Below are 24,454 nucleotides of genomic sequence, written 5' to 3' on the forward strand. Positions count from 1 at the left end.
AAAAAAAAAATGTAATAGAATTTCCATTTTGCTTCTGGCTTGAGTCTTTTTTGAATCAATAATCTTTATTTTCAATTTTTTATTAATAACTGGAGGATCAGGATTGTGCTATGTGTGTCTGAATCATTCATGAAGACTTACAAGGCTGGTGATCATCCCTTGCCTCTCCTTACGTAGGTGTTTGGACACCTGGAAGACATCCACCAGCTTTTCCGTGTCTGCACTATCCAGAATGTTCCATAGAGCACAAAAGATTCCAGAACGCGAGGACCCGTCACTGCCGAAGACAATCGAACACAAATTAATATATTAATATTAGGCCAGTAAATCTCTGACCTCAGTGTTTTTTTTAAGAAATGATTCAGTAAATCAGAAAATTTCACATTACATGACAATTCAACTTAAAATATGCAGAATATTCAAATTTAACAGTACAACAATAAGAAAACCAAGATTTTCTTGTTTTAGTTTGTGCTCTTTTTCTTCCCTCCCACTCTGTTCTCTCTCTCTGTCTCTCTCGCATGCGTCGAGATGTTCGGTTGGCCTGTCTGGAGGTGCCGATTCGTGTTTGCAGCACTCTGGAATCGGCCCTGTCCCGCTCAACAGAGATTAACACAACCCTTCTAACCTATCTTTCTTCCCTCCCACTCCGTTCTCTCTCTCTATCTCTCTCACATGTGTCGAGATGCCCCGTTGGCCTGTCTGGAGGTGCCCCATTCGTGGTTCCAGCGTTCCAGCCATCTTTTTGCACTCTCTTTGTACTGTTGTTCTTGTTTCTGTTCTGTTTCTTCTGTGCGGGTCGACCCACGGGGGTTGGGTTCCTCGGACTGAGCCTTGGTCCCTTCTAAGGTTTCTTCCTCTTAAAGGGAGTTTTTCCTTACCACTGTAGTCACCACAAAATTGGCTTCACTGTGGTGATGCTCATAAGAGGCGTGGACCTGTTTTTCTGTAAAGCTGCTTTGTGACAACCTTGTTGTAAAAAGCGCTATATAAATAAACTTGAATTGAATTGAATTGTTTCTGAAGTCTACATCATGAGATTTTTTGGCCAAAAAATATCACACACTACTGAAAAATGTAATATTATTATCATCCATTATAAACAGATGTTCAAAAATCAATGCAGTTCAATCAGAACCTGTACGGTGATGAATCATGCATGTCTACATCCCTAATTTTTCTGCTTTTCAGCATCCCTCCCGATGATAACGTTGGGGTAGTCGTGGGCTGGAGGTTAGGGAGCTGGCCCTGTGACCGGAAGGTTGCTGGTTTGATCCCCAGTGCTGACAGTCTATGACTGAGGTGTCATTGAGCAAGACACCTAACCCCCAATTGCTTCCCAGGTGCCATGGATAGGGCTGCCCACTGCTCTGGGCAAGTGTGCTCACTGCCCCCTAGTGTGTGTTTATTCACTAGAGTGTATGTGGTGTTTCACTTCATGGATGGGTTAAATGCAGAGGTGGGATTACAAAAGTATCACTTAACTTAAAATGAAATACACTTTTTCATGTGTTTTATTAAATGATGACATGCAAACTGTACCTGCAGTATGAAGACATCACAAAAGATCACACTTCATGCAGTATTCATTCTACAGCTTAAGCAGCAGCTACACTCACTTGCAATGCGTTACAACGGGTGCGCCCCTGTTTTCTTGGCTGTTTTTATAGCCACCATTCTGCCTGATGCTTTTCATCATGTCAATCAGGTCACAAGGGTTTGGCGGAAGCTCATTTCCCTCCCATTTCAGGAACTGGTACTGCGCCGTCGTGTGGCTCTCTTTCCTCTGCAGGAGTCATAATGAGTTATGAGTGCATACGTATCTATTATGTAGATAAACAACTCCATAACCTTTTGACCAGTTCAGTAACCAGCAGTAACATAATACTCAATATACAGTATTTGTATATATGCTGACATTCAAAGGTTTGACATCAATGTTTTCAATAATCAATAAATGACAATACTGATGTGGACTTTATTGACATTAAATGTATATAAAGATTCTTTCATGCTAATCATTTCAAACTTCATGCGTCTCAAGTAATTAGTAAGGAAAAAAAACACATCCTGAACAGACGTGCTGATATTCAACACAATATTAAGAACACAATATACTGTCATTGTGGACACTCTGAAATACTGTCACTGTATTTATGTCCAAAAAGTTGATATTTTTGAGATATGCAGAGTAGCTCATTAGGTCCCACTACGCTTTTAGGTTATGATCTCATGTTGTTTTTAAGTGTTTTAAGCACCTTCGCAGTTCCTGGTAAAGGCTGCAGAGCCACCAATTCATACTCAGTTATATATAAAACATATTCAAGGTTCAGCCATAACAGCTTCAACTCCTCAGGGAAGGCTTTCCACAAGGGTTACGAGTGTGTTTATGGAAATTTGTTAACATTCTTCCAGAAGCGCATTTGTGAGGTCAGACACATGTTGGACGAGAAGGCCTGGCTCACAGTCTCCATTCTAATTCATCACAAAGATGTTCTATCAGGTTGAGGTCAGGACTCTGTGCAGGCCAGTCAAGTTCTTAAAACACCAAACTCATCCATGTCTTTATGGACATTGCTTTGTGCATTGGTTCTGTCATGTTCCCACAAAGTTGGGAGCATGAAATTGTCCAAAATCTCTTGGTGCTGAAACATTAAGAGTTCTTTTCACTGGAACTAAGAGACTGAGCCTGACTCCTGAAAAACAACCCCACACCATAAACCCCCTCCACTAAACTTTACACTTGGCACAATGCACTCAGACAAGTACCGTTCTCCTGGCAACTGCCAAACTCAGAGTCATTAATTGGATTGCCAGATTAAGAAGCGTAATTTCAGAGGACACGTCTCCACTGCTCTAGAGTCCATTGGTGGTGTGCTTTTCACCACTACATTCAAAGCTTTGCATTGCACTTGGTGATGTAGGGCTTGGATACAGCTGCTCGGCCATGGAAACCCATTCCACAAAGTTCTCTATGCACTGATCTTGAGCTAATCTGAAGGCCACATGAAGTTTCGAGGTAATGATTGACTCTGCAGAAATTTGGCAACCTCTGCACACTCTGTGCCTCTGCCATTTTACGTGGCCTACCACTTCGTGGCTAAGTTGCTGTCTTTCCCCATTGCTTCCACTTTGTTACAATACCACTGAAAATTGACTGTGGAATATTTAGTAGCGAGAAAATTTCAGGATTGGACTTGCACAGGTGGCATCCTATCACAGCACCATGCTGGAATTCATTGAGCTCCTGAGAGTGACTCATTCTCTCATAAATGTTTGTAGAAGCAGTCTGCAGGCATAGGTGCTTAGTTTTATACACCTGTGGCCATGGAAGTGATTGGAACACCTGAATTCAATGATTTGGATGGGTGAGTGAATACTTTTTGAAATACAGTGTATGAGCAGCACAAGCTTAGTACTGAATGATGAACAAAGCTGAAGATGATTTTAAAGTTAGTTTTATAATATTAAGAATGAATATTAAGAATGCCTCATATTGCAAAACAAATGATTGAATCATGAGGTAGATAACTTGACAATAAATATAAATCTATTGTAAACAGGTGCAGACAGATAGACTATACAGTATCTCACAAAAGCGAGTACACCCTTCACACTTCTGCAAATATTTTATTATATCTTTTCATGAGACAACACTATAGAAATGAAACTTGGACATAACTTAAAGTAGTCAGTGTAGAGTTTGTATAGCAGTATAGATGTACTGTCCTCTGAAAATAACTCAACACACAGCCATTAATGTCTAAACAACAGAACTCACAGTGAACAGGGTACACCTCACAGTGAACAGGTCCAAATTGTGCTCAATTGTGTCGTTGTCCCTGCCTGGTGTCATGTGACATGAGTTACGAGGTTCTAGGTGTGAATGGGGAGCAGGGCTATTAAATTGGGTGTTGTGGGTACAATTCCCTCATATTGGCCACTGGATATTAGACATGTCACCTCATGGCAAATAATTCTCTGAGGATGTGTTGCTCTCCACAAAGATGGCCTAGGCTATAAGAAGACTGCTAACACCCTGAAACTGAGCTATAGCAAGGTGGCCAAGAGCATACAACGGTCTTCCAGGACAGGTTCCACTCAGAACAGGCCTCGCCAGGGTCGACCAAAGAAGTCCATGTGTTCAGCGTCATATCCAGAGGTTGGCTTAAAAAAATAGATGCATGAGTGCTGCTAGCATTACTACAGAGGTTGAAGAAGTGGGATGTCAGTCTGTCAGTGCTCAGACCATTTGCTGCGCAATGCATCAACTTGGTATGTGTAGCCATCGTCCCAGAAGGAAGCCTCTTCTGAAGCTGACGCACAAGAAAGCCCGAAAACAGTTTGCTGAAGACAAGCAGTCCAAGAACATGGATAACTGGAACCATGTCCTGTGGTCTGACGAGACCAAAATAAACTTGTTTGGCTCAGATAGTGTCCAGCATGTGTGGCAGCCCCCTGGTGACAACTGTCTCTTGCCTACAGTCAAGCATGGTTGTGGTAGCATCATGGTCTGGAGCTGCATGAATGCTGCCGACACTGGAGAGCAGCGGTTCATTGAGGGAAACATGAATTCCAACATGTACTGTCACATTCTGAAGCAGAGCATGATCCTCTCCCTTCGGAAACTGCACCGCATGGCAGTTTTCCAACATGACAATGACCCCAAACACACCTCCAAGATGACAACTGCCTTGTTGAAGGTAAAGGTGATGGACTGGCCAAGTATGTCTCCAGACTTAAACCCAATTGAGCACCTGCGGGGCATCCTCAAGTGGAAGGAGGAGGAGCGCAAGGTGTCTAACATTCACCAGCTCTATGATGTCATCATGGAGGAGTGGAAGAGATTCCAGTAACAACCTATGCAGCTCTGGTGAAATCCATGCTCAAGAGGGTTAAGGCAGTACTAGATGATAATGGTGGTCATACAAAATATTGACACTTTGAGCACAATTTAGATATGTTCACTGTGAGGTGTACTCACTTGTGTTATTTTCAGAGAACATAGAATATTCGCAGAAATATGAGGGGTGTGCTCACTTTTGTGAGATACTGTATATAAAATAACAATTAATATAGCAAGTGATTCTAAACCTCTGAAATGTAAATGCAACTTCCTTAACAGTCACATAAATAAATGGAGAAAAACACTGTGACACGGTTACCTTTGTGTGCTGTATTTCTAGGCTTCGTCTGATGTATGTAGGGAAAGTATCAGTCTCTTTGACCTCCACCACCATCTCGCCAAACTCCTTCTTCTCATCATTCCAGTACTGAGAGCAGAACTCCTAAAGGTTCAGTAAGTAAAATGATGTTATGAGCACAAAAGTTTCAGTTAGCATGCCAAATATCTTCTTCCACTGAAGATATTTATGTTAGGAAGAACCCAGCATATTAGATCTACAGAGAAGACTCACCTGCCCATTCTCTGTGCAGTCTGAGAGCATGACCACAGTTTTAACCCGATGCTGGTAAAGCATTTGCAGGAAATCTGCAACTGTGTCTGACAGAGGTCCCTGTGCAGCAATCAGGCCTTTTGGACACCAATATCCCTAAAGAAAGAGGCATGCATGGTATATTTAAAATGCATAAAATGAATCAAAGAAAATTTAAAGTGTTAGTGCACGGAAAAGTGCATTAATTAACTCAAAAATCTGGAAATATTTTTAACCGTCTGTCAGGTATTTACCAACAGCTTCCTCCCTAGTTAAAGGCAAAAACATAGCACTGTGCAAAAGTCTTAGGCAGCTGAGAAAATTACATAATATTTTTGCTCAGAATAACACAAAAAATTGAATAAAGACAAATAACAGCAATAAAGTACACTATATTGGCAAAAGTATTTACTCGTCTGCCTTCACCCACATATGAAATTGAGTGAGATCCCATTCTTAATTCATAGGGTTTAATATAATGTCAGCCCACCCTTTGCAGCTATAAAAGCTTCATCTCTTCTGCAAAGGCTTTCCACAAGATTTAGAAGTGTGTTTATGGAAATGTTTGACCATTTTCCCAGAAGCGCATTTGTGACACTGATGTTGGACAAGTAGGCCTGGCTTGCAGTCTGCGCTCTAATACATCCTTCATTCATAATTCAAAGTGTTCTATCGGATTGAATTCAGAACTCTGTGAGTGAATACTTTTGGAAGTATAATGTACTTATATAGTGTACTAAGTACTAATTTTATGTTTGTCAATGATTTGTTTATTTTCAAATCTCGCCTTGTGGCAGCCCAGCATTATATGTAGGTATCATCCGTTCTTGTTTTGGCAAGGTAATCATTTATTGACCCAAATCAGGTATGCTGGTGGTGCTTTTGATCAAATCCATGTGATGGCTGGGGGCATCAAGGAGAATGCAGAACCAAATGTGTGTTCTTCTACCCAGCTTATCAGATATCAACTACCTTTTTAAAAACAATAAACTGTTGCTACCTTTAGTTTCTTTATGTTTGTCTTTATTCTACTGTATGTATGTACTATAGTGTTTTGTCGAGATAAATGGCCAGATAAAAAGTAAAAACAATTTACTAATGTGCCTAAGACTTTTGCACAGCACTGTATACATATCTGAAAGCATTTACATCCATATATGAGGCATTGATATATTTGGTTGGTATTTCATCCTCTTCATCAGAAGAATAATCCTCATCCTCCTCTGCATCACTTCCATTACTGATATCTTCTTCCAGTTTAATCAGGACTCTGTTGAAGTCATCTGGGATAAATGAAAATGGCTGGTAATTCAGTTTGCTTAGTATTGTGTCTCTAATGGCATTTGTTAGATTGTTTAGATTTATATTCTAAAACGTAGTCTTTTTGCCAGTTGTAAACAAAATTTAACATTCATGGACAAATATGATATTTATTAATGATTCCTGAATGTCTTTTAAACATACAACGTTTTGTAAGCCCTTCTGAAGAAAGAAAAAGGTCTAGCAGTGGCCGTACAGTTGGCCGTCAGATGCTTAAGTCCCCCCCACCCCCCAAGACTAAGGCTGAAATGTCCTTCACCTTGCACTATACCTCATTTTATTTTGCACAAGTATGTTTGTACATACTATTTTATTGCATTTATATTGATGTCTTTGTCCTTATTTGTCTTTATTTTCTTTTTCATTTATGTCCTTGCAGAATTACTGTCAATTCTAGAGCTGCTAAATGTTTTTCCATTGTTTTTTAAACAACTGAAATGAAGATCTATCTGTCTATATATCTATCTATCTAGGATGTGATCCTGTCGCTGTAGGCTAATTTGCCTATTTACCAAAAAGCTCATCAAATATCAGAACTTTGTTACCACTGAAAAAGTTGAATGTAAATAACTGATCTTTCAAAAATATGTACAGAATTAATAAATGCCTCAAAAATACTTAAAAATTATCTTAAATACAATGTACCATGTATATACAGCTGACTAACAAATGACAAAAACTGAAACCTGAAACTTTGGACAGTGACAATTTCCAAACATCTCAAAGACACTCACATGGAACAACAGAGGAGTTACGATTTTTCTTCTTGTTCTCCTCAGTGGACGCTGTGTTAGATGTTCTCCAGTTTTTAAACTTTGGAATTTTCTGCATAAAAAAACTAAATGTTTAATGTGCATTCCAGAGGAACTTTAAATTCACAGTATGCTTAAGGGCTGCATGAAAATGACAAAATAGTAGGTTTATGCTTATATTGTTACACATTATGATTACGATGCGCTATGTAATATATAAAAAAATTCAATTATGAAATTATAATGAGACACTGTCAAAGATTTGTCTACACTATTTGCCAAAATAGTGAATTTTGTAGAATTAAATAAGTATCTTGACCCAATAAATCACCCACAGAAATCTGAAACTGTGATTGGCCAAAATAATCACAGTACATAGTAAAAACATAATGACTAAGGCATATTTGCATATTGCAGCCATTTGCATTCAGTGAACATCATCCACTTTTAAATGTTAAGAATGTAAGGAATGTACGGCAAAGGCCAATATCATAATAACAATTACCAAACATTACTATATGGAGCCCAAGTGAATGTAATTAGTGGTTATGTGCATGTAAGATTTTAAGATTACCAATTTAGATAGTGGACAAATGCTTTATCATAGCAGTGAAAGTCGAACACTTCTGAAAATTTGGCATGAATAAATCATTATTAAAGTGGTGTAATCATACAGATCTAACTATATAGGCATTAAGACAATAGATTTCAGTTAAAACGCTTGTGAAGATGAACAGCAAGCACCCACCTGAAATTCCATCTCCAGCAAACTGGGCTCATTACCTTCCTTCTGTCTGAGAGTGTTGACCACTGAGTGGAAGTCAGTCAGTGAAATCTCTGTCTCACCAAACTGGTTATACTCGATCAATGCAGTGTGGATCAGGACATACTGGGCCTTGAAGATTGAGCACAAATACACAAATGTAAACACACTCACTGAAGGAAGATGCTTACTGTCTGCATTTTCTCAATAAACTGGACATGGAAAAATAAGGTAATGCTAGCAGTCATCTTACCTCCACTTGAACCATGAGGCATCTTTGACGACGAAGTTTGGCTACATATCCATAGATGTCTACACGGCCCTCTGCCTCCAGACTTTCTATCATGGCGTCAATGCAGATATAAGTGCCTGTACGTCCAACTCCAGCACTACAGACACGTAAAGTTTATTCAGATTACAACTGATATGGAATTTAACAATCTTATGACTGATTATAATTATAATCATAAAATTATATTAATGTTTCTTGCATTTACTTATAAATGTGCATTATAATAATATTAAATAGTGTATGCACAAAAAAATTATTTTGTTGGACAAATTACAAAATTTTCCTACAAGCACTGAAAAATAATGCTATCCAATGTCAAGAAAGTAGTCAGTCTAGTTTTTTGATGATAATATATAATAATATAATCCTTTTTTTCTTGAGAAAAACATGTGACTGCAGTTGTGTATTGATCCTCCTACCTGCAGTGGGTGACAATTGGTCCACTAAAGACATTCTTAAAGGAGTTGACTCTACGGCGCAGCTTGAGGAGGAGGCCAGGATCCCCAGGTACACCATGGTCAGGCCAGCTCGTAAACTGGATGTGAGTGACCTCTCTCTCGGGTGTCTTCTCTTTACGCTGAAAAAAACCAAAAGTTTAAAACAAAGCACCAAAGCCAGTCAACAGGTCAACAGACAGACATTCATCTTAGAAATTAAAGCTGGAATCTTTGAAACATAAGCAGGATTTGTAGTTTCCTAAATAAATTGCACTGCCAGGTGAATGTGTGTTAAATTATATTTTTTACAATGTTTCCAAACATGTTTGGTTGCACATGCAAGTAATCATCAAAAAGGTTAGGCACGCTCACCCGCTCAGCTGATTGATCGATATATTTTAAAGACTATTTAGATATGTCTAGACTGAGCATAATGTCAAACACAAATGCTGCTGGAGGATTTCAGACTGGCATGAACTTTTTGTTATAAAAAAAGCAAAATTTAAAGTTACAGAAGAAAACATTATTAATAGATTCCTCTCACACTTTCAGCTGTACTTAAAACAGCCTCACCTTCCTGAATCAAATTCTATATTTTGATGTTTTGTTTTCATTTGAATAATCTGAATTCCTGATATTGAGAAAAATAGGAAATAAAAGGTAATTAGAATTTCTACATGGTAATTTAATTTTTAGTTGTGTGGAAAAAACTGCTACATGTTAAACTTTATATTATATATTGATATTAGTTAAAATTCTTACTGCAATTTTAATGCACTGTAAAAAGGCATTATTTCCTACCAGTGAGAAATGAGATTATACATGCTAAAATAAAACTAAAATCCGACAATTAAAAAGTTGAATTTTAAGATGTTATAATTACAATGTTTTATATATGTCATTTTTTGGTATCAACAATTGTTTCTGATTAATAAATTTTATTTCTTCATTAAAAGTTAAATGCATTGCCATACCTGTGTGCTGGCACCCCTGCTAATATCTGGGTGCTTTTAATTTCACTTCTCTTTTTTCCTCCTGCCATCACTTTTGACAGTTGACAACAGTTTATGTTACTTTTGCTACCACGTTTACCACATCTACAATTGTCTCTCATGTCTTTTTCTGTTGTTTATTCATTGCTGCATCTTTACTAAACAACTTACTATTGTTTGTCAGCACTTCTTCCCTTAAAATTTGTAGCTCTGCTTTTGATATATATTTTTGGTTTGTTTATTTTGTTTTAATTTATTTTATCATGTTCATTTTAGTAGCCACCCGAAACTTCACTGTGTGTAGGTCTTTAATATGTATGATGTCATTTACATATCGGTTTTATTTGGCTCTTGCCAAATAAAGGACACAATGAAAATATAGTACCATTATAAAGAAATGATGCACATTCTCCATGGCATAGTGCTGTTATCACTGTTACCACAAATTTTATGAGTCTAGTTTCTTTTAAACAAAAGTTTTATATTCTTAAGAACCAAGGTATATTTATGTGGACTATTCAGTAAAGTATATTTCTCCATTGATTTTAATTTAGATGTACATAATAAACTGTAACAGGACAACTTACATTCATCACACTCAGACGACGAATAATGTAATCTGGGCAGTTCTCCTCTCCCTTGATCTTCACAACAAAATCGTCAAAAATCTCAGTTTCCCTCTCCGCTGATGGCCAGTACTGAGCACATTTGTTCTGAGAAGCAAATTAGCAACAATCAAATGTCTGAGTAGTGTTCAATTAACATAACATCCTCTGAAAAATGAACTGTGCTTTCCACATATCCCACATTTTTCCACAAGAAGTGAAATATTTTTCAGAGGATGGTTACCAAAAAATAAAGCTTATTCTGTGCATTCTTTCTTGTCCTGCATACTTTGATTTTAAAGCAGACTGAGTTTTAACTAATGTATCAATACATGTATTATCACTAAATGTTTCAAACTGTAATTTTTTACAGTTTGTATATAATTTTAATAATTATAATATAATAATTATAATTTTTTGTCAAACTGACAACGTAGACCTTATTCCTACCCTGTGTGTAGGCTATATGTAAAATTGCTCTTGTAGTTGGTTTTTAATAACAGAAATAGCAAAAAGACTATTCTGTACCAAAGAACATCTTATAAGGAAATAAATCAATTATGGCCAATGTATCCAAGACCATGAACAGCAACATCCATATGCAAACAAACCTTTTTACGTACCTTATTTCCTTCCTCACAACGGGTAACCATGACGATGATGGAGGTGTTCTGCTCCCAGGTCATCCTCCAGAAATCTCCAATGGTCTCTTCCTTGGGTCCTGAGCAAAATGAGAATTACAACCAATGTTAGTAACCACAGATAAGATTACTTCTGATCTGTCTTATAGGTCACAACAACAAATGATGTATTTACCCTGGGCTGCAATGTATTTGTTGGACTCTTTGTAACCCTGCATAAAGACAATGTAAAAATTAGGTTTTTTTTTTTTTTATACAAAGTTATTTTTATGTGTTCAGATTTCAGATCCACTACAGAAAAAAGTACCTCAATAAAACTGGCATTAATATAGTCATGTCTTCCTCCATTAGAGAGTGGCACACGATTATAGTCATCTGAAAGCATATTCATCAGTGCATACATAAACCGTAAAAACAGAGGAAAAACAAAATGTAAACCATTAGAAATCCACACTGCATTTGCTGATTGTTTAACCTACAGGGAAGAATGTCAACATAGCGGTTCTTTGATTGGTTTTCTGCTTTTTTTGCCTCTTTGACGGTATAATTGGAGAAAATTCGTGGGATGCTCTGTGAGTAACAAAAACAAACAAGCAAAAACAAATTTAAGTAGAGTTCACAAATCAGACCTATCATTACCAGTCACATATCTCAGCACACTTCTCTACCTGCTCACATATTGCTATCTACTATTACTGAGGTGACCTACTGTATATGGTATATAATTGTAGAATAGTCACCTGAAATTCTTCCATAAACAGGCGTCCCTCATCAGCTATTTTTTTCTTATAGGTCTCAACCAGCGCATCAGCAGAAATGGGCTCCACTGGGAGGAGGGTATCTATTAAGGAAGAAATATATATCAGGCCCAGCAGAAAAACAAAAATTGGCATTATAGAGAGGGAAAGAAAAAACATACTTGTAGGCAAAAGATCATCCATTTCACGTTCATCACTACAGTAACACATAAAGCAAGGTATGTATGAAATTAAGAAATTGATATAAAAAATCATACAAAATTAACATATCCCAAGTAAAAGGATAAGTGAGCCATAATACAGACCTTAACTGTTTCCTCTTTAGAAGATAAATTTTGTACAGGACAAACAGCAGTGCAATAGAAGTAAGAATAATGAGGAACACAAGGAATCCAAGAACAGCTCTGTCATTGTCTGAAACACATCAAAGTTTTAGGCTAGTTAATGGCATAACTACATCGAAATAGTAGAATATGGAAGGTAGAGAGAGTACATTGTAAGGTATATTCATTAATTAGTTACAGAATAATGCAAATAAAATTATAAAAAGGCCTTACAATTAGTTGTGTAGTCAACAGGAAATCTTTCACTCTGGTTTCCATTTGAATTTTTACCATAGACCTTAATTGAACATACATAAAGATTTAAATGAACAAAACAACATAGTAATACCCAAAGCTACTACGGAGCCTTTACTTTATGAACTGCACACTGAAATAGACCTAAATGAATTATGAATACCTCCACTTTATACGTAGTTAAATAGTTCAGGTTGTCAAAAATAAAGAAACACGTTTCATTCTTATAAATTCCTTTATCACTGGCTGGGAAGATTTCTGCATGGAACATTCCATTTCCTCCGTTCCACTTAAAAAGGGTACAATTCACACGAAAAGCATTACTGGAGATAAATCGTGCTTCTGGCTTGGAAATATTGGGACCTATTAAAAGAAGAGAAAACAGAGAACTTTTAGACATAATATTTTGTAGATCTGAAGAAACTAAACAAGATTTATATTCAATTATTTTTTAAGTATAAAGTAAGTATTTTGAAATTTACAAAGTATGAATGATAGACCAAGAATTTACTTTGACAACATGATGCATGCCAGTCAATAAGCAAAAAACACACTGGGACAGTCCATTTCATCATGAGATTTGAGCAAAATGGCAATGTGGTGTCAATGAGACTTTATTATTTATTATTTATAACAGAAAAACCAGGCTTTTCTTTATACACTTTATAAAGCTGCCTTTACAGTTTCTGGCATAAATTTTTTTCTCAGTCTTCTCAGCAGAAAGACAATAATCAACATAGTACAAATTTATTTAAAGGCATCCTATTTGTGTGACACAGATTTCATATACACGTTTGTCATTATTCATTTTTTTTACTAAAACAACCAAGTAGGTACAGTCCAAATTAGGAATGACAACATTTTGTTATTATTACATAGTTATTTTTTCACAATGTTTTATTGTATTACTAATACCATTGTTAGACTCTTGAAGCAGCAGGAACTTCTATAGTAATCTTGTAGCTCTCAAAAATGATTAACAAAAATTCTAGCTGTGTTGTAAGTAACAAAGTTATTCAACAGTTCCCAACTCAAAGACTTTGATAAGATTACAAACACAGCTTGAAATTTAAATCCAACTTAAACGTATGGATGACCATATAAAACAACTTTAATTAGTTGATAAATAAATAATATTATTGGTGGGGGGTGTATGGTAAGCTGGAGAGTAAGAAAATAAAATAACATTAATTAATTCTTTAAAATTTGTAAACAATATCATGACTATAATTACAAAAAAACAGGCAATACTCACGTCCAGGAAGAGTTTTTACATCTTTAGTTTCTGAATGTGATAAGCCATCATATTCTGCCTTAAAGGTGCATTTATATTTGATATAGGGTTCCAAATGATTCACATCACATTCCTTGTGAGGTGGTTGCAAAGTACATGATTCTAAAATAGTAAAACTCAGTATCAGTAAGGAAAACTGAAAGAATTTAATTGAAAGATTAATACAATTTATCTGACTACACATGTAAATATGTAAAGCTTTTGATTTATTACGTATCATATACAACACTGGAGTGGTTGGCAAAGTAGAAAATGGTATTAAATGGTATAACAATATAAGAAAAAAGAAGATATGGTTATTTTAATTACAGGATTATTACAGCGAAAGTTCAATTTATTACCTGTCTTTGACCCACTGAAACATGTGACTTCAGAACTAAAGCCAGACATAGGGCAATTTTCTTTAGTTATATTCCATATTGCTTTTATGCTCGTATTGCTTGGTTTAAATTCAGTGACATTTCTCACATCTATGAAAGAGAAAGAAGTAGTTTAGCACATGAACATTACTTTTTATTTTCACTTCATCAATACATAATTACACATTAATGCTTGTTCATTTTCTGTTAAGGTTTATGGTATTTTTGAGGCAATTTGAGTGGTTACCTTGGCATAATATGTATTCAAACTGAGCTCATTTCTAGACACAGTGATTTGACACAGTACTGCTTATTTAATCTTTTTGACAGAGCTACCCTAACAAAGTGGAACTACCCAAACTGATTCAAGAAATTCTTGTCCCATTTTGTAAATTATGGAGTTGCAAGTGAATGTCATGGATTTAAAAGCAACTAAGTGTTTGACTTTGTCTAATCTAAATGCATATTATTCCTAGGAATAACAAGACCATACAGAACAGACAGAACCAAATTCTAAGGCTCAAGGACTCAAGCAGGACAGAAACATTTTAACTCTTGGATAGAGTCATGCCATTCCACACTTTGTAAAGACAAGATCAGAAGGATTCACTAACATTTCCCTCTTCCCATTTATCTTCTTCCTAAAATCCTCACTCACGTGTCTTGCTTTACTTTCGCTGATCCTTTCTGTGTCTTAGAAATCCTCTTCCTGTCAGTTTGAATACCAGATTCAGCAAATTTACATTAGATCATTTTGCATGCAGTGCCTTATTGGCATTCTCTTCTTGACATATAGCTGTTTCTCTATAGCTTTTGTGAGGTAACCCTTCACAGTATGTATGTAAAACACAAACAATTCTAAATAAGACCAATATAAACTGTTGTTTTGGTTGTATATGGTCAGTAATGCCATGTTCTTCCCTCCATTTGGTACTTGTTTGTGATAATGTTAGTAACTAACTGGCCAAGAACACATTAGGTAGGAGACAAGGGAGCTCTAAACATTCAAATTAATTAGTTTCCTGCATCTGATTGTAAATGTTTTTTCATTGATTTGGATGATAGTGATAATTCCTTAAATTACCACCATCTCAACTTTTTTGGAACATCATTTACAGAATGAGAGTATATCTACAAAAACAATGAAGTTGAAAAGGTAAAACATCTGCTGTTTTCATTTAAATACAGATCAACAATGATTTACAAATCAATGCTTCCTGATTCTACCTACATTTCACACACTGTCCCAACTGTTTGGAATTGTGCTTTCTAATATTTACTATGTTTCTTCATGATTTATTTAATGTTTTTTCATAACCTATTCACAGTTACTAAGACATTAGTTCATCCATATGATTATGATTCAATCAATATGATCTAATTATTATTTTCTGCTATGCACATTGCCTAACACTCCTTAACTAAAGAATAATCATCATAACTCACAGCCTTGAGAGAATTATTGATGTAAAATACCAAACTTGTGCATGGATATCTATCAACAGAACATCCATTAACTCACAAGTGTCTTGTGGTGAGACATTCTGAGAATTTTGCAACGGATCCTTGACCTTGTTTAAATATGCCACAAGAGGAGATACAGTGTGAGAATGTCACTATTGAGAATGTCACTTTTGAGAATGTCATCCCTTCGTCATCCCTGCCCCTTTCAACTTTGTGCCAGTTTACAAAAACAACATGTCTTAATTTTATGCTAGTGTCTTATAATCACAAAAAACTAAGCCCAGAGGCCTGAATATTGATGTCTTTTGGTGACACACACTACACATTGTTACCTACGCTCTGAAAAAAAGGCTTCTTAGTGAAAAAAAAAAGGGTTCTATGCAGAACCATGAACACCTTTTACATTGTGAAATGCTTCTTCAGATTGATGGAGAATGTGTTGTGTATGGTTCTATACAGAACCTTTTTTTAAAAATATTATATATGGCACGAAGAAGGATTCTTTTGTTGTTATGATAACAATGGCTGTTACAAAAGAAGAAACTTTTCGGTGCTTTGTAGAACCTTTTTTAAAAATTCATTCATGCTTCTATACAGAACCATTTTCTTTACTAAAGAACGCTTGCAGAATTGCCTTTTTAAGAGTATAGGAATTTGTAAAGTCTGAAATTGACATTAACTTACCACATGTCACGTTAATAACAAGATCTTCGCTTGTGATGTTTTCTTCACAACAGGCCAAAGGCCTATAGTGGAATATCCCTTTGCATTCATACTTTTGGAACAATTGAGCTTCTGTCACATTCTTTCCTGATTCTACAATGAAATTGTGCCGTGAGCCTGAAGAGAAAAAACATTTAGTCTCACGATTTTTGCATTATGTTATGAATTACGTTAGATCATTATTTGTAATCATTACAAGTAATTTGTGACAGAACAAACCAAAAAAGTTGCTCTTAGGATTCTATGCATTCAAAATTCCACTTCTTACCATTGGAGGTGCAACTGATATTTAAATCCCTGCAGTTTTCAGGCTTATTTGTCCAATTTAGTCTAGAAGGCATCCAATTCATAAATGTGATATTAGGAGTTTCTGCAAAAAACACATTTCAGAAAGAGTTTTAGTATTTTGTTTTAAAGATCAAATTACCTGTACTGTATGTGCACAACTATACTGAAGCCTTTGAGCAGAAATGAGTTTGAGCACATGGCAAAGAAAGATTACATATTATTATACATTTTATTCAACTTTATGATCAAATTCCAACAATGCTTTCATTTAGTTTTGTTGATAACACATCTACATACACAGCTATATTATAATACTTAATAGGGTAGCAGTCTGTTTCAGAAAGCCACTGAAACTGTGCTAAACATAAACATCTCATGTCACAAAAAGGCTTGGAGTCCGTACAATTTTATACACATAATATTTGATATATGCACATTTATATAAATATACCTGCAGGAGGAAGAGTGATCGATATTCCTTTGCAGTGTTTAATAGTCAAGGGCTTCTTAGTACAGGATTCATGGTTTTTCTCAATACACCACCAATGTGTTAAATTCCATTTAGTCTTAAAGCACACTTTGTCCGTTTTAAGATTCATGTTTGTTATATCTGTCTCCTCTTTGGAAAAATAAGATTACATGGATATGAATTACTTTTCAACACAAATTATCAAGACATGGCATTTGTTTTTCAACAATTGACTTAACTATGTTAATAAATTAAAATGTAATTTGTGATTGTATTATTTTAACTAAACTCACCATTTTCTCTTAAAATAATGTTTACTAGAATTGGTCTGCTATCTCAGTAAAGTGTTATCCTCATGGTAATATATGTTAGGACAATAATTTGTATTTTCTCATCAGAATATGTAGAGTGTCTGTTTTAACCACTTACTCAGTTCTGTGTCAAAAGTGGCATTTCCCCTGGCCTCACACTGAGGGATAACATGGACAGTGTAATTGTGGCAAAGCTTCAAGTCTTTAAACTTTATCTCGAGATCTGTATTACTCCCAAACTCTTTCGTCATGTTGGAATTATCAAAGTTGTCTATGTATTCAACAGAGTAAGTCTTTGTTTTGATGTCGATATTTTCTAACTTCACTTGAAAGGCATCCTTTCCACGTGTGATGGTGTATACACCTGTAAAATCATATTGTACACAAATCTGATAGAAGTATACCATGATCATGTGACATTTAATATATTTGAACATGATGTATACTTACAAGTGGATACTTCTGCAGAGAAAAAAATAAACAAAGCAGTCAATAACAATATTTTGCAACAATAGTAACAAAGCAACTCTGTCATATTTGCTGGCATTGTTACCTGTTGTGTGGGGTGTGGTGATTGGGGGTGAGGTTATGTTGATTGAGAACACAGTGCTTGCAGAGTCAGAGGTGTTTGTGACTGTCGACACTGTCAACAGGGCATGAAGTGCAAGATGGAATCACCAGTACTACACAACTCTTAACACAATCTAAAGTACAGGGTGATTCCAAAAGATTGATCCGATTTAAAAGTGCCATATTTTTACAACCATGAGGCGCCTAGGAACCAATCACATACCAATTGAAAGAGCGGGTCATAGAGTTTCTGTCTGTCACTGGAAGATGGCTCCCTTCATTCTGAGAGGAGATGTGACCCCTGAGCAGAAAGTGTGCTGCGTTCTCCACTTCAATAAGAGTGAATCTGTCATAACTGTGCACCATGATTTTTGTTGCCAGTGAACCTCCAACAGCTCAGAGTGTTCATTGCTGGTTCCACAACACTAGATGATTTCCGAAATCATATCAAAAGGGCAGTGAGCGCAGCGAACACCAACATGCTCAATCCATTATGGGATGAATTTGACTATGGTGTTTATGTTATCCGTACAGCTGGAGGAGTTCATACTGAGCACTTGTATAATTACAAAATAAATCATTTTGAAATCAAGTGAATCTTTAACAGTGTAACAGCCTATTTAATAAATAAATCATTTCGAAATTGGCTGACTCTTTTGAATCACCCTGTATTAACAGCTCTTCTTAAAAGAGCTATCACATGCAATACTTAAAAACTGCAATCTACAATATCTGACCACAGAATGCATGGTTTAAAGAATGCTAATAAAACTTGGCAGTTTCTCAGTGATCTGTATGACGTGTTAAAAGGCTCACCTGGTCCTTTTGTCTGATTTTCTGTGAACAGAGTAATTTGAAAAGGACATTATAAAAGTTAAGCAACATAACACCAAAGAAAGAACAGCACTGACAGTATCATATTTAAAAATATCACAATAACCAATCTTTTGTAATTCAGTGATCTCTGATTAGATTTTTTCCCCAAGTGCATCTGTCATGTACTCAAATGGCTGCATTTGATTACATAACAGTCTCTTTTACAATTATAATTTTCCACGCTATGAAAAAGGAGAAAACAGCCAAAGTATAGCAAAATTATTAGTGCTAAAACTAAAGATTGATTATGATTGATCATAATGATGGTGATTATGTAAATTAGCATAATGGAGGATATGATACACATATGTAGAAAGATTACTGACTGCTCTAACAGTACGTGAGTGTTGGTGTTTGGAGGAAATACTGTTTTATTGATTGTAGCAAGAATCTCAATTCAATTTCATAGAAAATGCATAAGTGCTGAACAAAAGTGCTCGTTTTTAACAGTCAATAATTGCAAGGTGACATAAGATAATTCATGACATAATTGATATTACACTGACATGAAGGGCCTTAAAGTGACATTTGTTCTGCTTATAACACCGTTATGAGGGATCGTTCCTATTTTCTCCAATGTAATGGGACTTATAAGGCTTGGGATTTTATGAAAACCAGCTGTTAATTTCCACTCATTAATGCTAAAGTTAGAAGTCTGCTTTTTGAACGAGGCACAATACATAGTAGTCAGAACAGAGGTGGCTTACATATATCAGTCTTAAAGGTACGGCGACAAAAACAGTCTTTTTAGTACATAAACCACCTAAATGTCAGACATGGACCTCAGGGAAAAAATAAATGCAAGAAAAATTTAGAATATGGGCCCTTAAAGGAGACCTTTGTGGCTGCAGACATGAACAACTAACTATTTTTGTGTCTGCAGGAACACAAGAATTTAATCATCAACATAATAACATCAGTAATGTCATTCATTCAGATCCTCCTATGGGGGAAATGGACTTCATCTCCCAGAATGCTCCCAGAAAGATAATTTGACTGAACATACATTCAGACTCTTAACAATGGAAAGAAGGCCATTTCCCAGGACACTCTGGAATCCCATGTGACTCGAACTCTCACAAACGCTCCTATCAGTGATCAGTCTCCTGATTCAATCTTCTGACTATTAATATGGTACACCTGTGTTTGTGATCATGTGACTCATAGAGTATAACAGCCCGGGCTTTAGTTTGACTCATTGCGAAGTATTGTTTCTTTGAGACTACTGAACATTACTCTACTGTTCTGATTGATTCCGTGTGTTTTGACCTTATGCTTCGTTTGCTTCATTTTCGACTGCTGTCTTATCCCCTGGTACCTTTGTTTGTGTGATTGGATCTGTGTTTTTTTACTTTTGGCCTGGACTCTGACTTCAGTTTATGTTTTGCCCCTTTTTTGACAACTGTTGGTTTATCTTTATTAAATCACTTTTGTCTTTTATCCACACGTGTCTGATACTCTGTCAACACATTACAAGTAACTAAAAGGGAATGAAAAATACGTGTGAAAATAATAATTTTTCATTCCCTTTTAGTTACTTGTAATGTGTTCTCTCCATTGTTAAGAGTCTGAATGCGTATGTTCAGTCAAATGATCTCATTCTGGGAGATGAATTCTGTTTCCCCCATAGGAGGGATTTTTATTTATATATTACACTAGTGATGCATTATTCATTGCATTTCAGTATTACTCCATTATATCATTATGATATCATTGATGATACTGATGATGAGAATTAATGTGATTAGTATGTTAAGATAATTGGAATTAAAAACTCTTCAGCCTATCCCAGTATCTATTTAGAATCTGAGATACTTTAATTCAGTTAAAGAGGTCTGATCACTGTTTTGTAATTCACTAGTCATGCCTAGAAAAAGGCATTTTGGTCAGATTGCCCTCATAAGTCAATAACAAAAAAATCTGTTGCTGTATGTAGTAAGTACCTCTGTCATATTTTCTGTTGTTTTTACCTGTTGTGCTGGACTTTTATTTCAGTGTTTACACTGGGAGTTTTATAGAAGAGTCATGTTTTCACTCTTTTCTGTTAGAAATACATCTTCCTTAGTTTCTATCTATCGCTTAGAATCTGGGGTACTCATATTCAGTTCAAGAGGTCTTTTGTAATTCAGTGATCATACCTAGAAAAGGGTGATTTTTGGTCAGATTGCCCTCATAAATCAACAACAATCTATTGCGACAAGAGTAAAACTCTTATGCTGTATGTATTAAGCAACCCTGTCTCAAATTTTCTGTTGTTGTTACCTGTTGTGCTGAAGTTGCGTGCAGTGGGTGAGGGTGAGGCTGTTGTCTCGATGGACACAGTGCTTGCAGAGTCAGAGGTGTCTGGGTCTGTCAACAGTTTCAACAGAACATGAAATACAACACTTTCTGCATATATACATGAATTTTGAGTTGGTACTGAGATAATATGCACAGGAAACATAAAATCTTTTCCTTTACAAGTATCTGATTCAGGCTCCAGGATAGGTCTATTCAGTTTCAGTTCAAGAGGTCATTTTAATTCTATGAGTGTCCCTAGAAAACCATTTTTTCTTGTTTTTCTTACTTTTGTCAGGACATGCCCTCCAAAGTTTATAGCTATGCATAATGTACTTATGTCTCACAGTTAAAGGCTTATGATAAAAACATTATAGTTTACATCATAAACATTTTTATTTTCAATGTAAGTTTATGTAAAGAGACTTTATTCCAAGCAATTTTGAAGCATTACTTCTAGTCCAATCATAATAAATTTTCCACAGAATGTACAAGACAGCTGCAGTGCAAAATGATGCAGAAAAATAAGAACAAAAAATATTTTTGAACAGCAACAATATTTTACATGTGGGAAAACTTTACCAATTGTAACATTTCATTTGGCTGGATGCGTATTTGTGCATTAATGCACAGAGATACTTAGAACAGTCATGCTTGCACTGTATACTGTGAGAAAATTCATTCTTCCACTTTCTTGAGGGTTTAAAAAGTTTTTATCTATCTATTTCTCTATCTAGCAAAAACAAATTAATATACAATTATGACTGGACATAAAAATAAAAAAAAATTCAGCCTTATTCATTATTTATTTAGAATCTGGGGTACTCTGTTCAGTTCAAGAGGTCTGAACACAGTAGTGTATTTGGTCAGATTACCCTCATACTATCTGTTGTAACAACGGCAAAACTCTTTTGCTGTAGGTAGTAAGTAGCTCTGTGCCATATTTGCTGGTGTTGTTAACCTGTTGTGTTGGACTCGGGTGCAGTGGGTGTGGGTGAGGCTTGTGTCTTGTTGGACACAGTGCTTGCGGAGTTAGATATCTTTGGATCTGTCAACAATTTCAAAGGTGCATGAAGTGCAACAGGAACTTACTAGCTGTGACATTTTCTGTGTACATTCAGTTATTTGGGTTGGTACTCATGTTTATTAATGTATGCAGGAAACTGTATATAAAATCTTTTCCTCTGCAAGTAGCTCATCTAGATCCCATGGTAAATCTACTCCATTCCAGTTCAAGAGGTAATTTTAATTTCATAAGAATCCCTAGAATATGTGTTTTCTTGATGTTTTTCTTTTTTTGCAAGGACATGCCCTTAGAGGTTTATAGCTGTGCACAATTTACTTGTTTCTCATACTAAAAGAATTATGTTAAATCTTGTTGCTGTCTAAAAATCTCCAAAATGACCATTTTACAGGTGAAGCCATGAATGTTATTTACTTTCAAAGGAAGTTAATGTAAAGAGATTTTATTCCACAAAATTTTGTAGCATTTCTATTAATCCAATCATCATAGTATTTTCACACAAATGTGAAAAACTGAAATGATGAATAAAAAGAAAAAATGGAGATCCTTGTTTTATGGACAGCGACAATATTTTACAAGTAGAAAGCTACCAACTGTTACAACTATTTTGGTTGGTTGTGTATTTGAGTGTTGATGGCCATAGTTGCTTAGAACAGTCATGCTCGCATTATATTGTGTGAGGAAATTCATTCTTCCACTTTGTTCAGGATTTTAAAAAGTTTTCATCTATTTTTCTATCTAGCAAAACAAATTAATATACAATTATAACTGGACATAAAAATAAAAACCTTTCAGCCTTATTATTTATTTAGAATCTGGGGTACTCATATTCAGTTCAAGAGGTCTGATCACTCTTTTGTAATTCAGTGATCATACCAAGAAAAGGGTGTTTTTTGGTCAGATTGCCCTCATAAATCAACAACATTCTACAAGAGTAAAACTCTTATGCTGTATGTATTAAGCAACCCTGTCCCATATTTTCTGTTGTTGTTACCTGTTGTGCTGGACTTGCGTGCAGTGGATGAGGGTGAGGCTGTTGTCTCGTTGGACACAGTGCTTGCAGAGTCAGAGGTGTTTGTGACTGTCAACAATTTCAATAGTAAATGAAGTTTACCAAATTTACCAGCTGTGACTTTTTCTATATATATAAATAATGCTTTGGGTTAGGGCTGATGTTAGTTAATGTATGCAGGAAATTGTATATATTTTTATCTGTAAGTATCTGATTTCAATCTTAGGGTAGGTCTACTCAGTGTCAGTTCAAGAGGTCATTTTATGAGCATCCTTAGAAAAACAGATTTTTTCTTGTGTGTAAGATAATGTAAAGATGTCACGATTGGCCCCTCCCAGTCCTGTCCATGTGTTCGTGTTTTGGTTTAGCCCATGTGCGTTTGTTTTGGTTTAGCCCCCTCATTTCATGACTCCGCCCCGATTGTCTCCGCCTGTTTTCCACCTGTCCCTCATTACCCTTATGTATTTAAGCCCTGTGTTTGCCCCTTGTGTTTGCTGGTCTTTGTCTGAACTGTTACCTGCTGCTCTGCTCTGCTCAGCTCATTTGTCTGTCATGTCTGCCCCCCCTGATCTATCCATGTTGGCTATGTGAACCTGGACTGTTACAACTATGACCCTGGATTTGCCCTTAATAAATTTGCTTATCTCAGCATGTGCGTCCGCCTCATCGCTCCCCGTTACAAAAGAGATATTAGTCCAAGCAACTCTGGAGCATTTCTATTAGCCAAATCATCATAAAACAGCGCTCAAATGATGCAAAAAATCAAAGAAAAATGGAGATCCTTGTTTTTTCGGACAGCGTAGGTATTTTACACATTGATAACTTTACCAATTGTAACATTTCATTTGGCTGGATGCGTTAGAACAGTTATGCGTGTACTGCATACTGTGAGGAAATTCATTCTTTAACTTTCTTTGGGGTTTAAAATGTTTTTAATAAATTAAGATACAATTATAATTTGACAAAAAAAATGTAAACCTTTTCAGCCTTAGTCATTATTTATTTAGAACCTGGGGTACTCATATTCAGTTCAAAAGGTCTGATCACTCTTTTGTAATTCATCATACCTAGAAAAAGATGTTTTTGGTCAGATTGTCCTCATAAATCAATAACTATCTAATGTAACAAGTGCAAAACTCTTTTGCTGTATGTAGTAAATAGCTCTGTGCCATATTCAGATTCAGATTCAGATTCAGATTCCTTTATTGATCCCA

The 24,454-nt window shown here is 35.8% G+C and overlaps 1 protein-coding gene across 32 annotated transcripts in view; it reads right to left on the minus strand.

Annotated features, from left to right (window-relative positions):
- Nucleotides 1–24,454, minus strand: part of ptprc (protein tyrosine phosphatase receptor type C) — a 52,682-nt gene that overhangs the window by 2,695 nt on the left and 25,533 nt on the right. For 9 of the 32 annotated variants that reach the window (XM_037545078.1, XM_017702422.2, XM_037545075.1 and 6 more), the window contains 28 exons: nucleotides 18,868–18,888; nucleotides 18,035–18,124; nucleotides 17,932–17,943; nucleotides 17,600–17,845; nucleotides 17,153–17,320; nucleotides 16,682–16,783; nucleotides 16,375–16,530; nucleotides 14,209–14,337; nucleotides 13,829–13,969; nucleotides 12,737–12,936; nucleotides 12,553–12,616; nucleotides 12,301–12,409; nucleotides 12,157–12,191; nucleotides 11,978–12,078; nucleotides 11,717–11,807; nucleotides 11,545–11,612; nucleotides 11,413–11,449; nucleotides 11,220–11,317; nucleotides 10,579–10,704; nucleotides 8,982–9,139; nucleotides 8,524–8,659; nucleotides 8,256–8,402; nucleotides 7,490–7,580; nucleotides 6,585–6,718; nucleotides 5,418–5,552; nucleotides 5,166–5,288; nucleotides 1,620–1,786; nucleotides 142–277 (listed from right to left, as the gene is read on the minus strand). In XM_037545078.1, coding sequence (XP_037400975.1) covers nucleotides 142–277; nucleotides 1,620–1,786; nucleotides 5,166–5,288; nucleotides 5,418–5,552; nucleotides 6,585–6,718; nucleotides 7,490–7,580; nucleotides 8,256–8,402; nucleotides 8,524–8,659; nucleotides 8,982–9,139; nucleotides 10,579–10,704; nucleotides 11,220–11,317; nucleotides 11,413–11,449; nucleotides 11,545–11,612; nucleotides 11,717–11,807; nucleotides 11,978–12,078; nucleotides 12,157–12,191; nucleotides 12,301–12,409; nucleotides 12,553–12,616; nucleotides 12,737–12,936; nucleotides 13,829–13,969; nucleotides 14,209–14,337; nucleotides 16,375–16,530; nucleotides 16,682–16,783; nucleotides 17,153–17,320; nucleotides 17,600–17,845; nucleotides 17,932–17,943; nucleotides 18,035–18,124; nucleotides 18,868–18,888 — 3,221 coding nt within the window. Of the gene's footprint in view, nucleotides 1–141; nucleotides 278–1,619; nucleotides 1,787–5,165; nucleotides 5,289–5,417; nucleotides 5,553–6,584; nucleotides 6,719–7,489; nucleotides 7,581–8,255; nucleotides 8,403–8,523; nucleotides 8,660–8,981; nucleotides 9,140–10,578; nucleotides 10,705–11,219; nucleotides 11,318–11,412; nucleotides 11,450–11,544; nucleotides 11,613–11,716; nucleotides 11,808–11,977; nucleotides 12,079–12,156; nucleotides 12,192–12,300; nucleotides 12,410–12,552; nucleotides 12,617–12,736; nucleotides 12,937–13,828; nucleotides 13,970–14,208; nucleotides 14,338–16,374; nucleotides 16,531–16,681; nucleotides 16,784–17,152; nucleotides 17,321–17,599; nucleotides 17,846–17,931; nucleotides 17,944–18,034; nucleotides 18,125–18,867; nucleotides 18,889–21,189; nucleotides 21,277–23,222; nucleotides 23,310–24,454 lie in introns of all 32 variants that reach the window. The other 23 variants (XM_017702424.2, XM_037545076.1, XM_037545077.1 and 20 more) reach the window with 7 other exon arrangements.

Source organism: Pygocentrus nattereri, chromosome 15 (assembly GCF_015220715.1).
Source record: "Pygocentrus nattereri isolate fPygNat1 chromosome 15, fPygNat1.pri, whole genome shotgun sequence".
Lineage (NCBI taxonomy): Eukaryota > Metazoa > Chordata > Actinopteri > Characiformes > Serrasalmidae > Pygocentrus > Pygocentrus nattereri.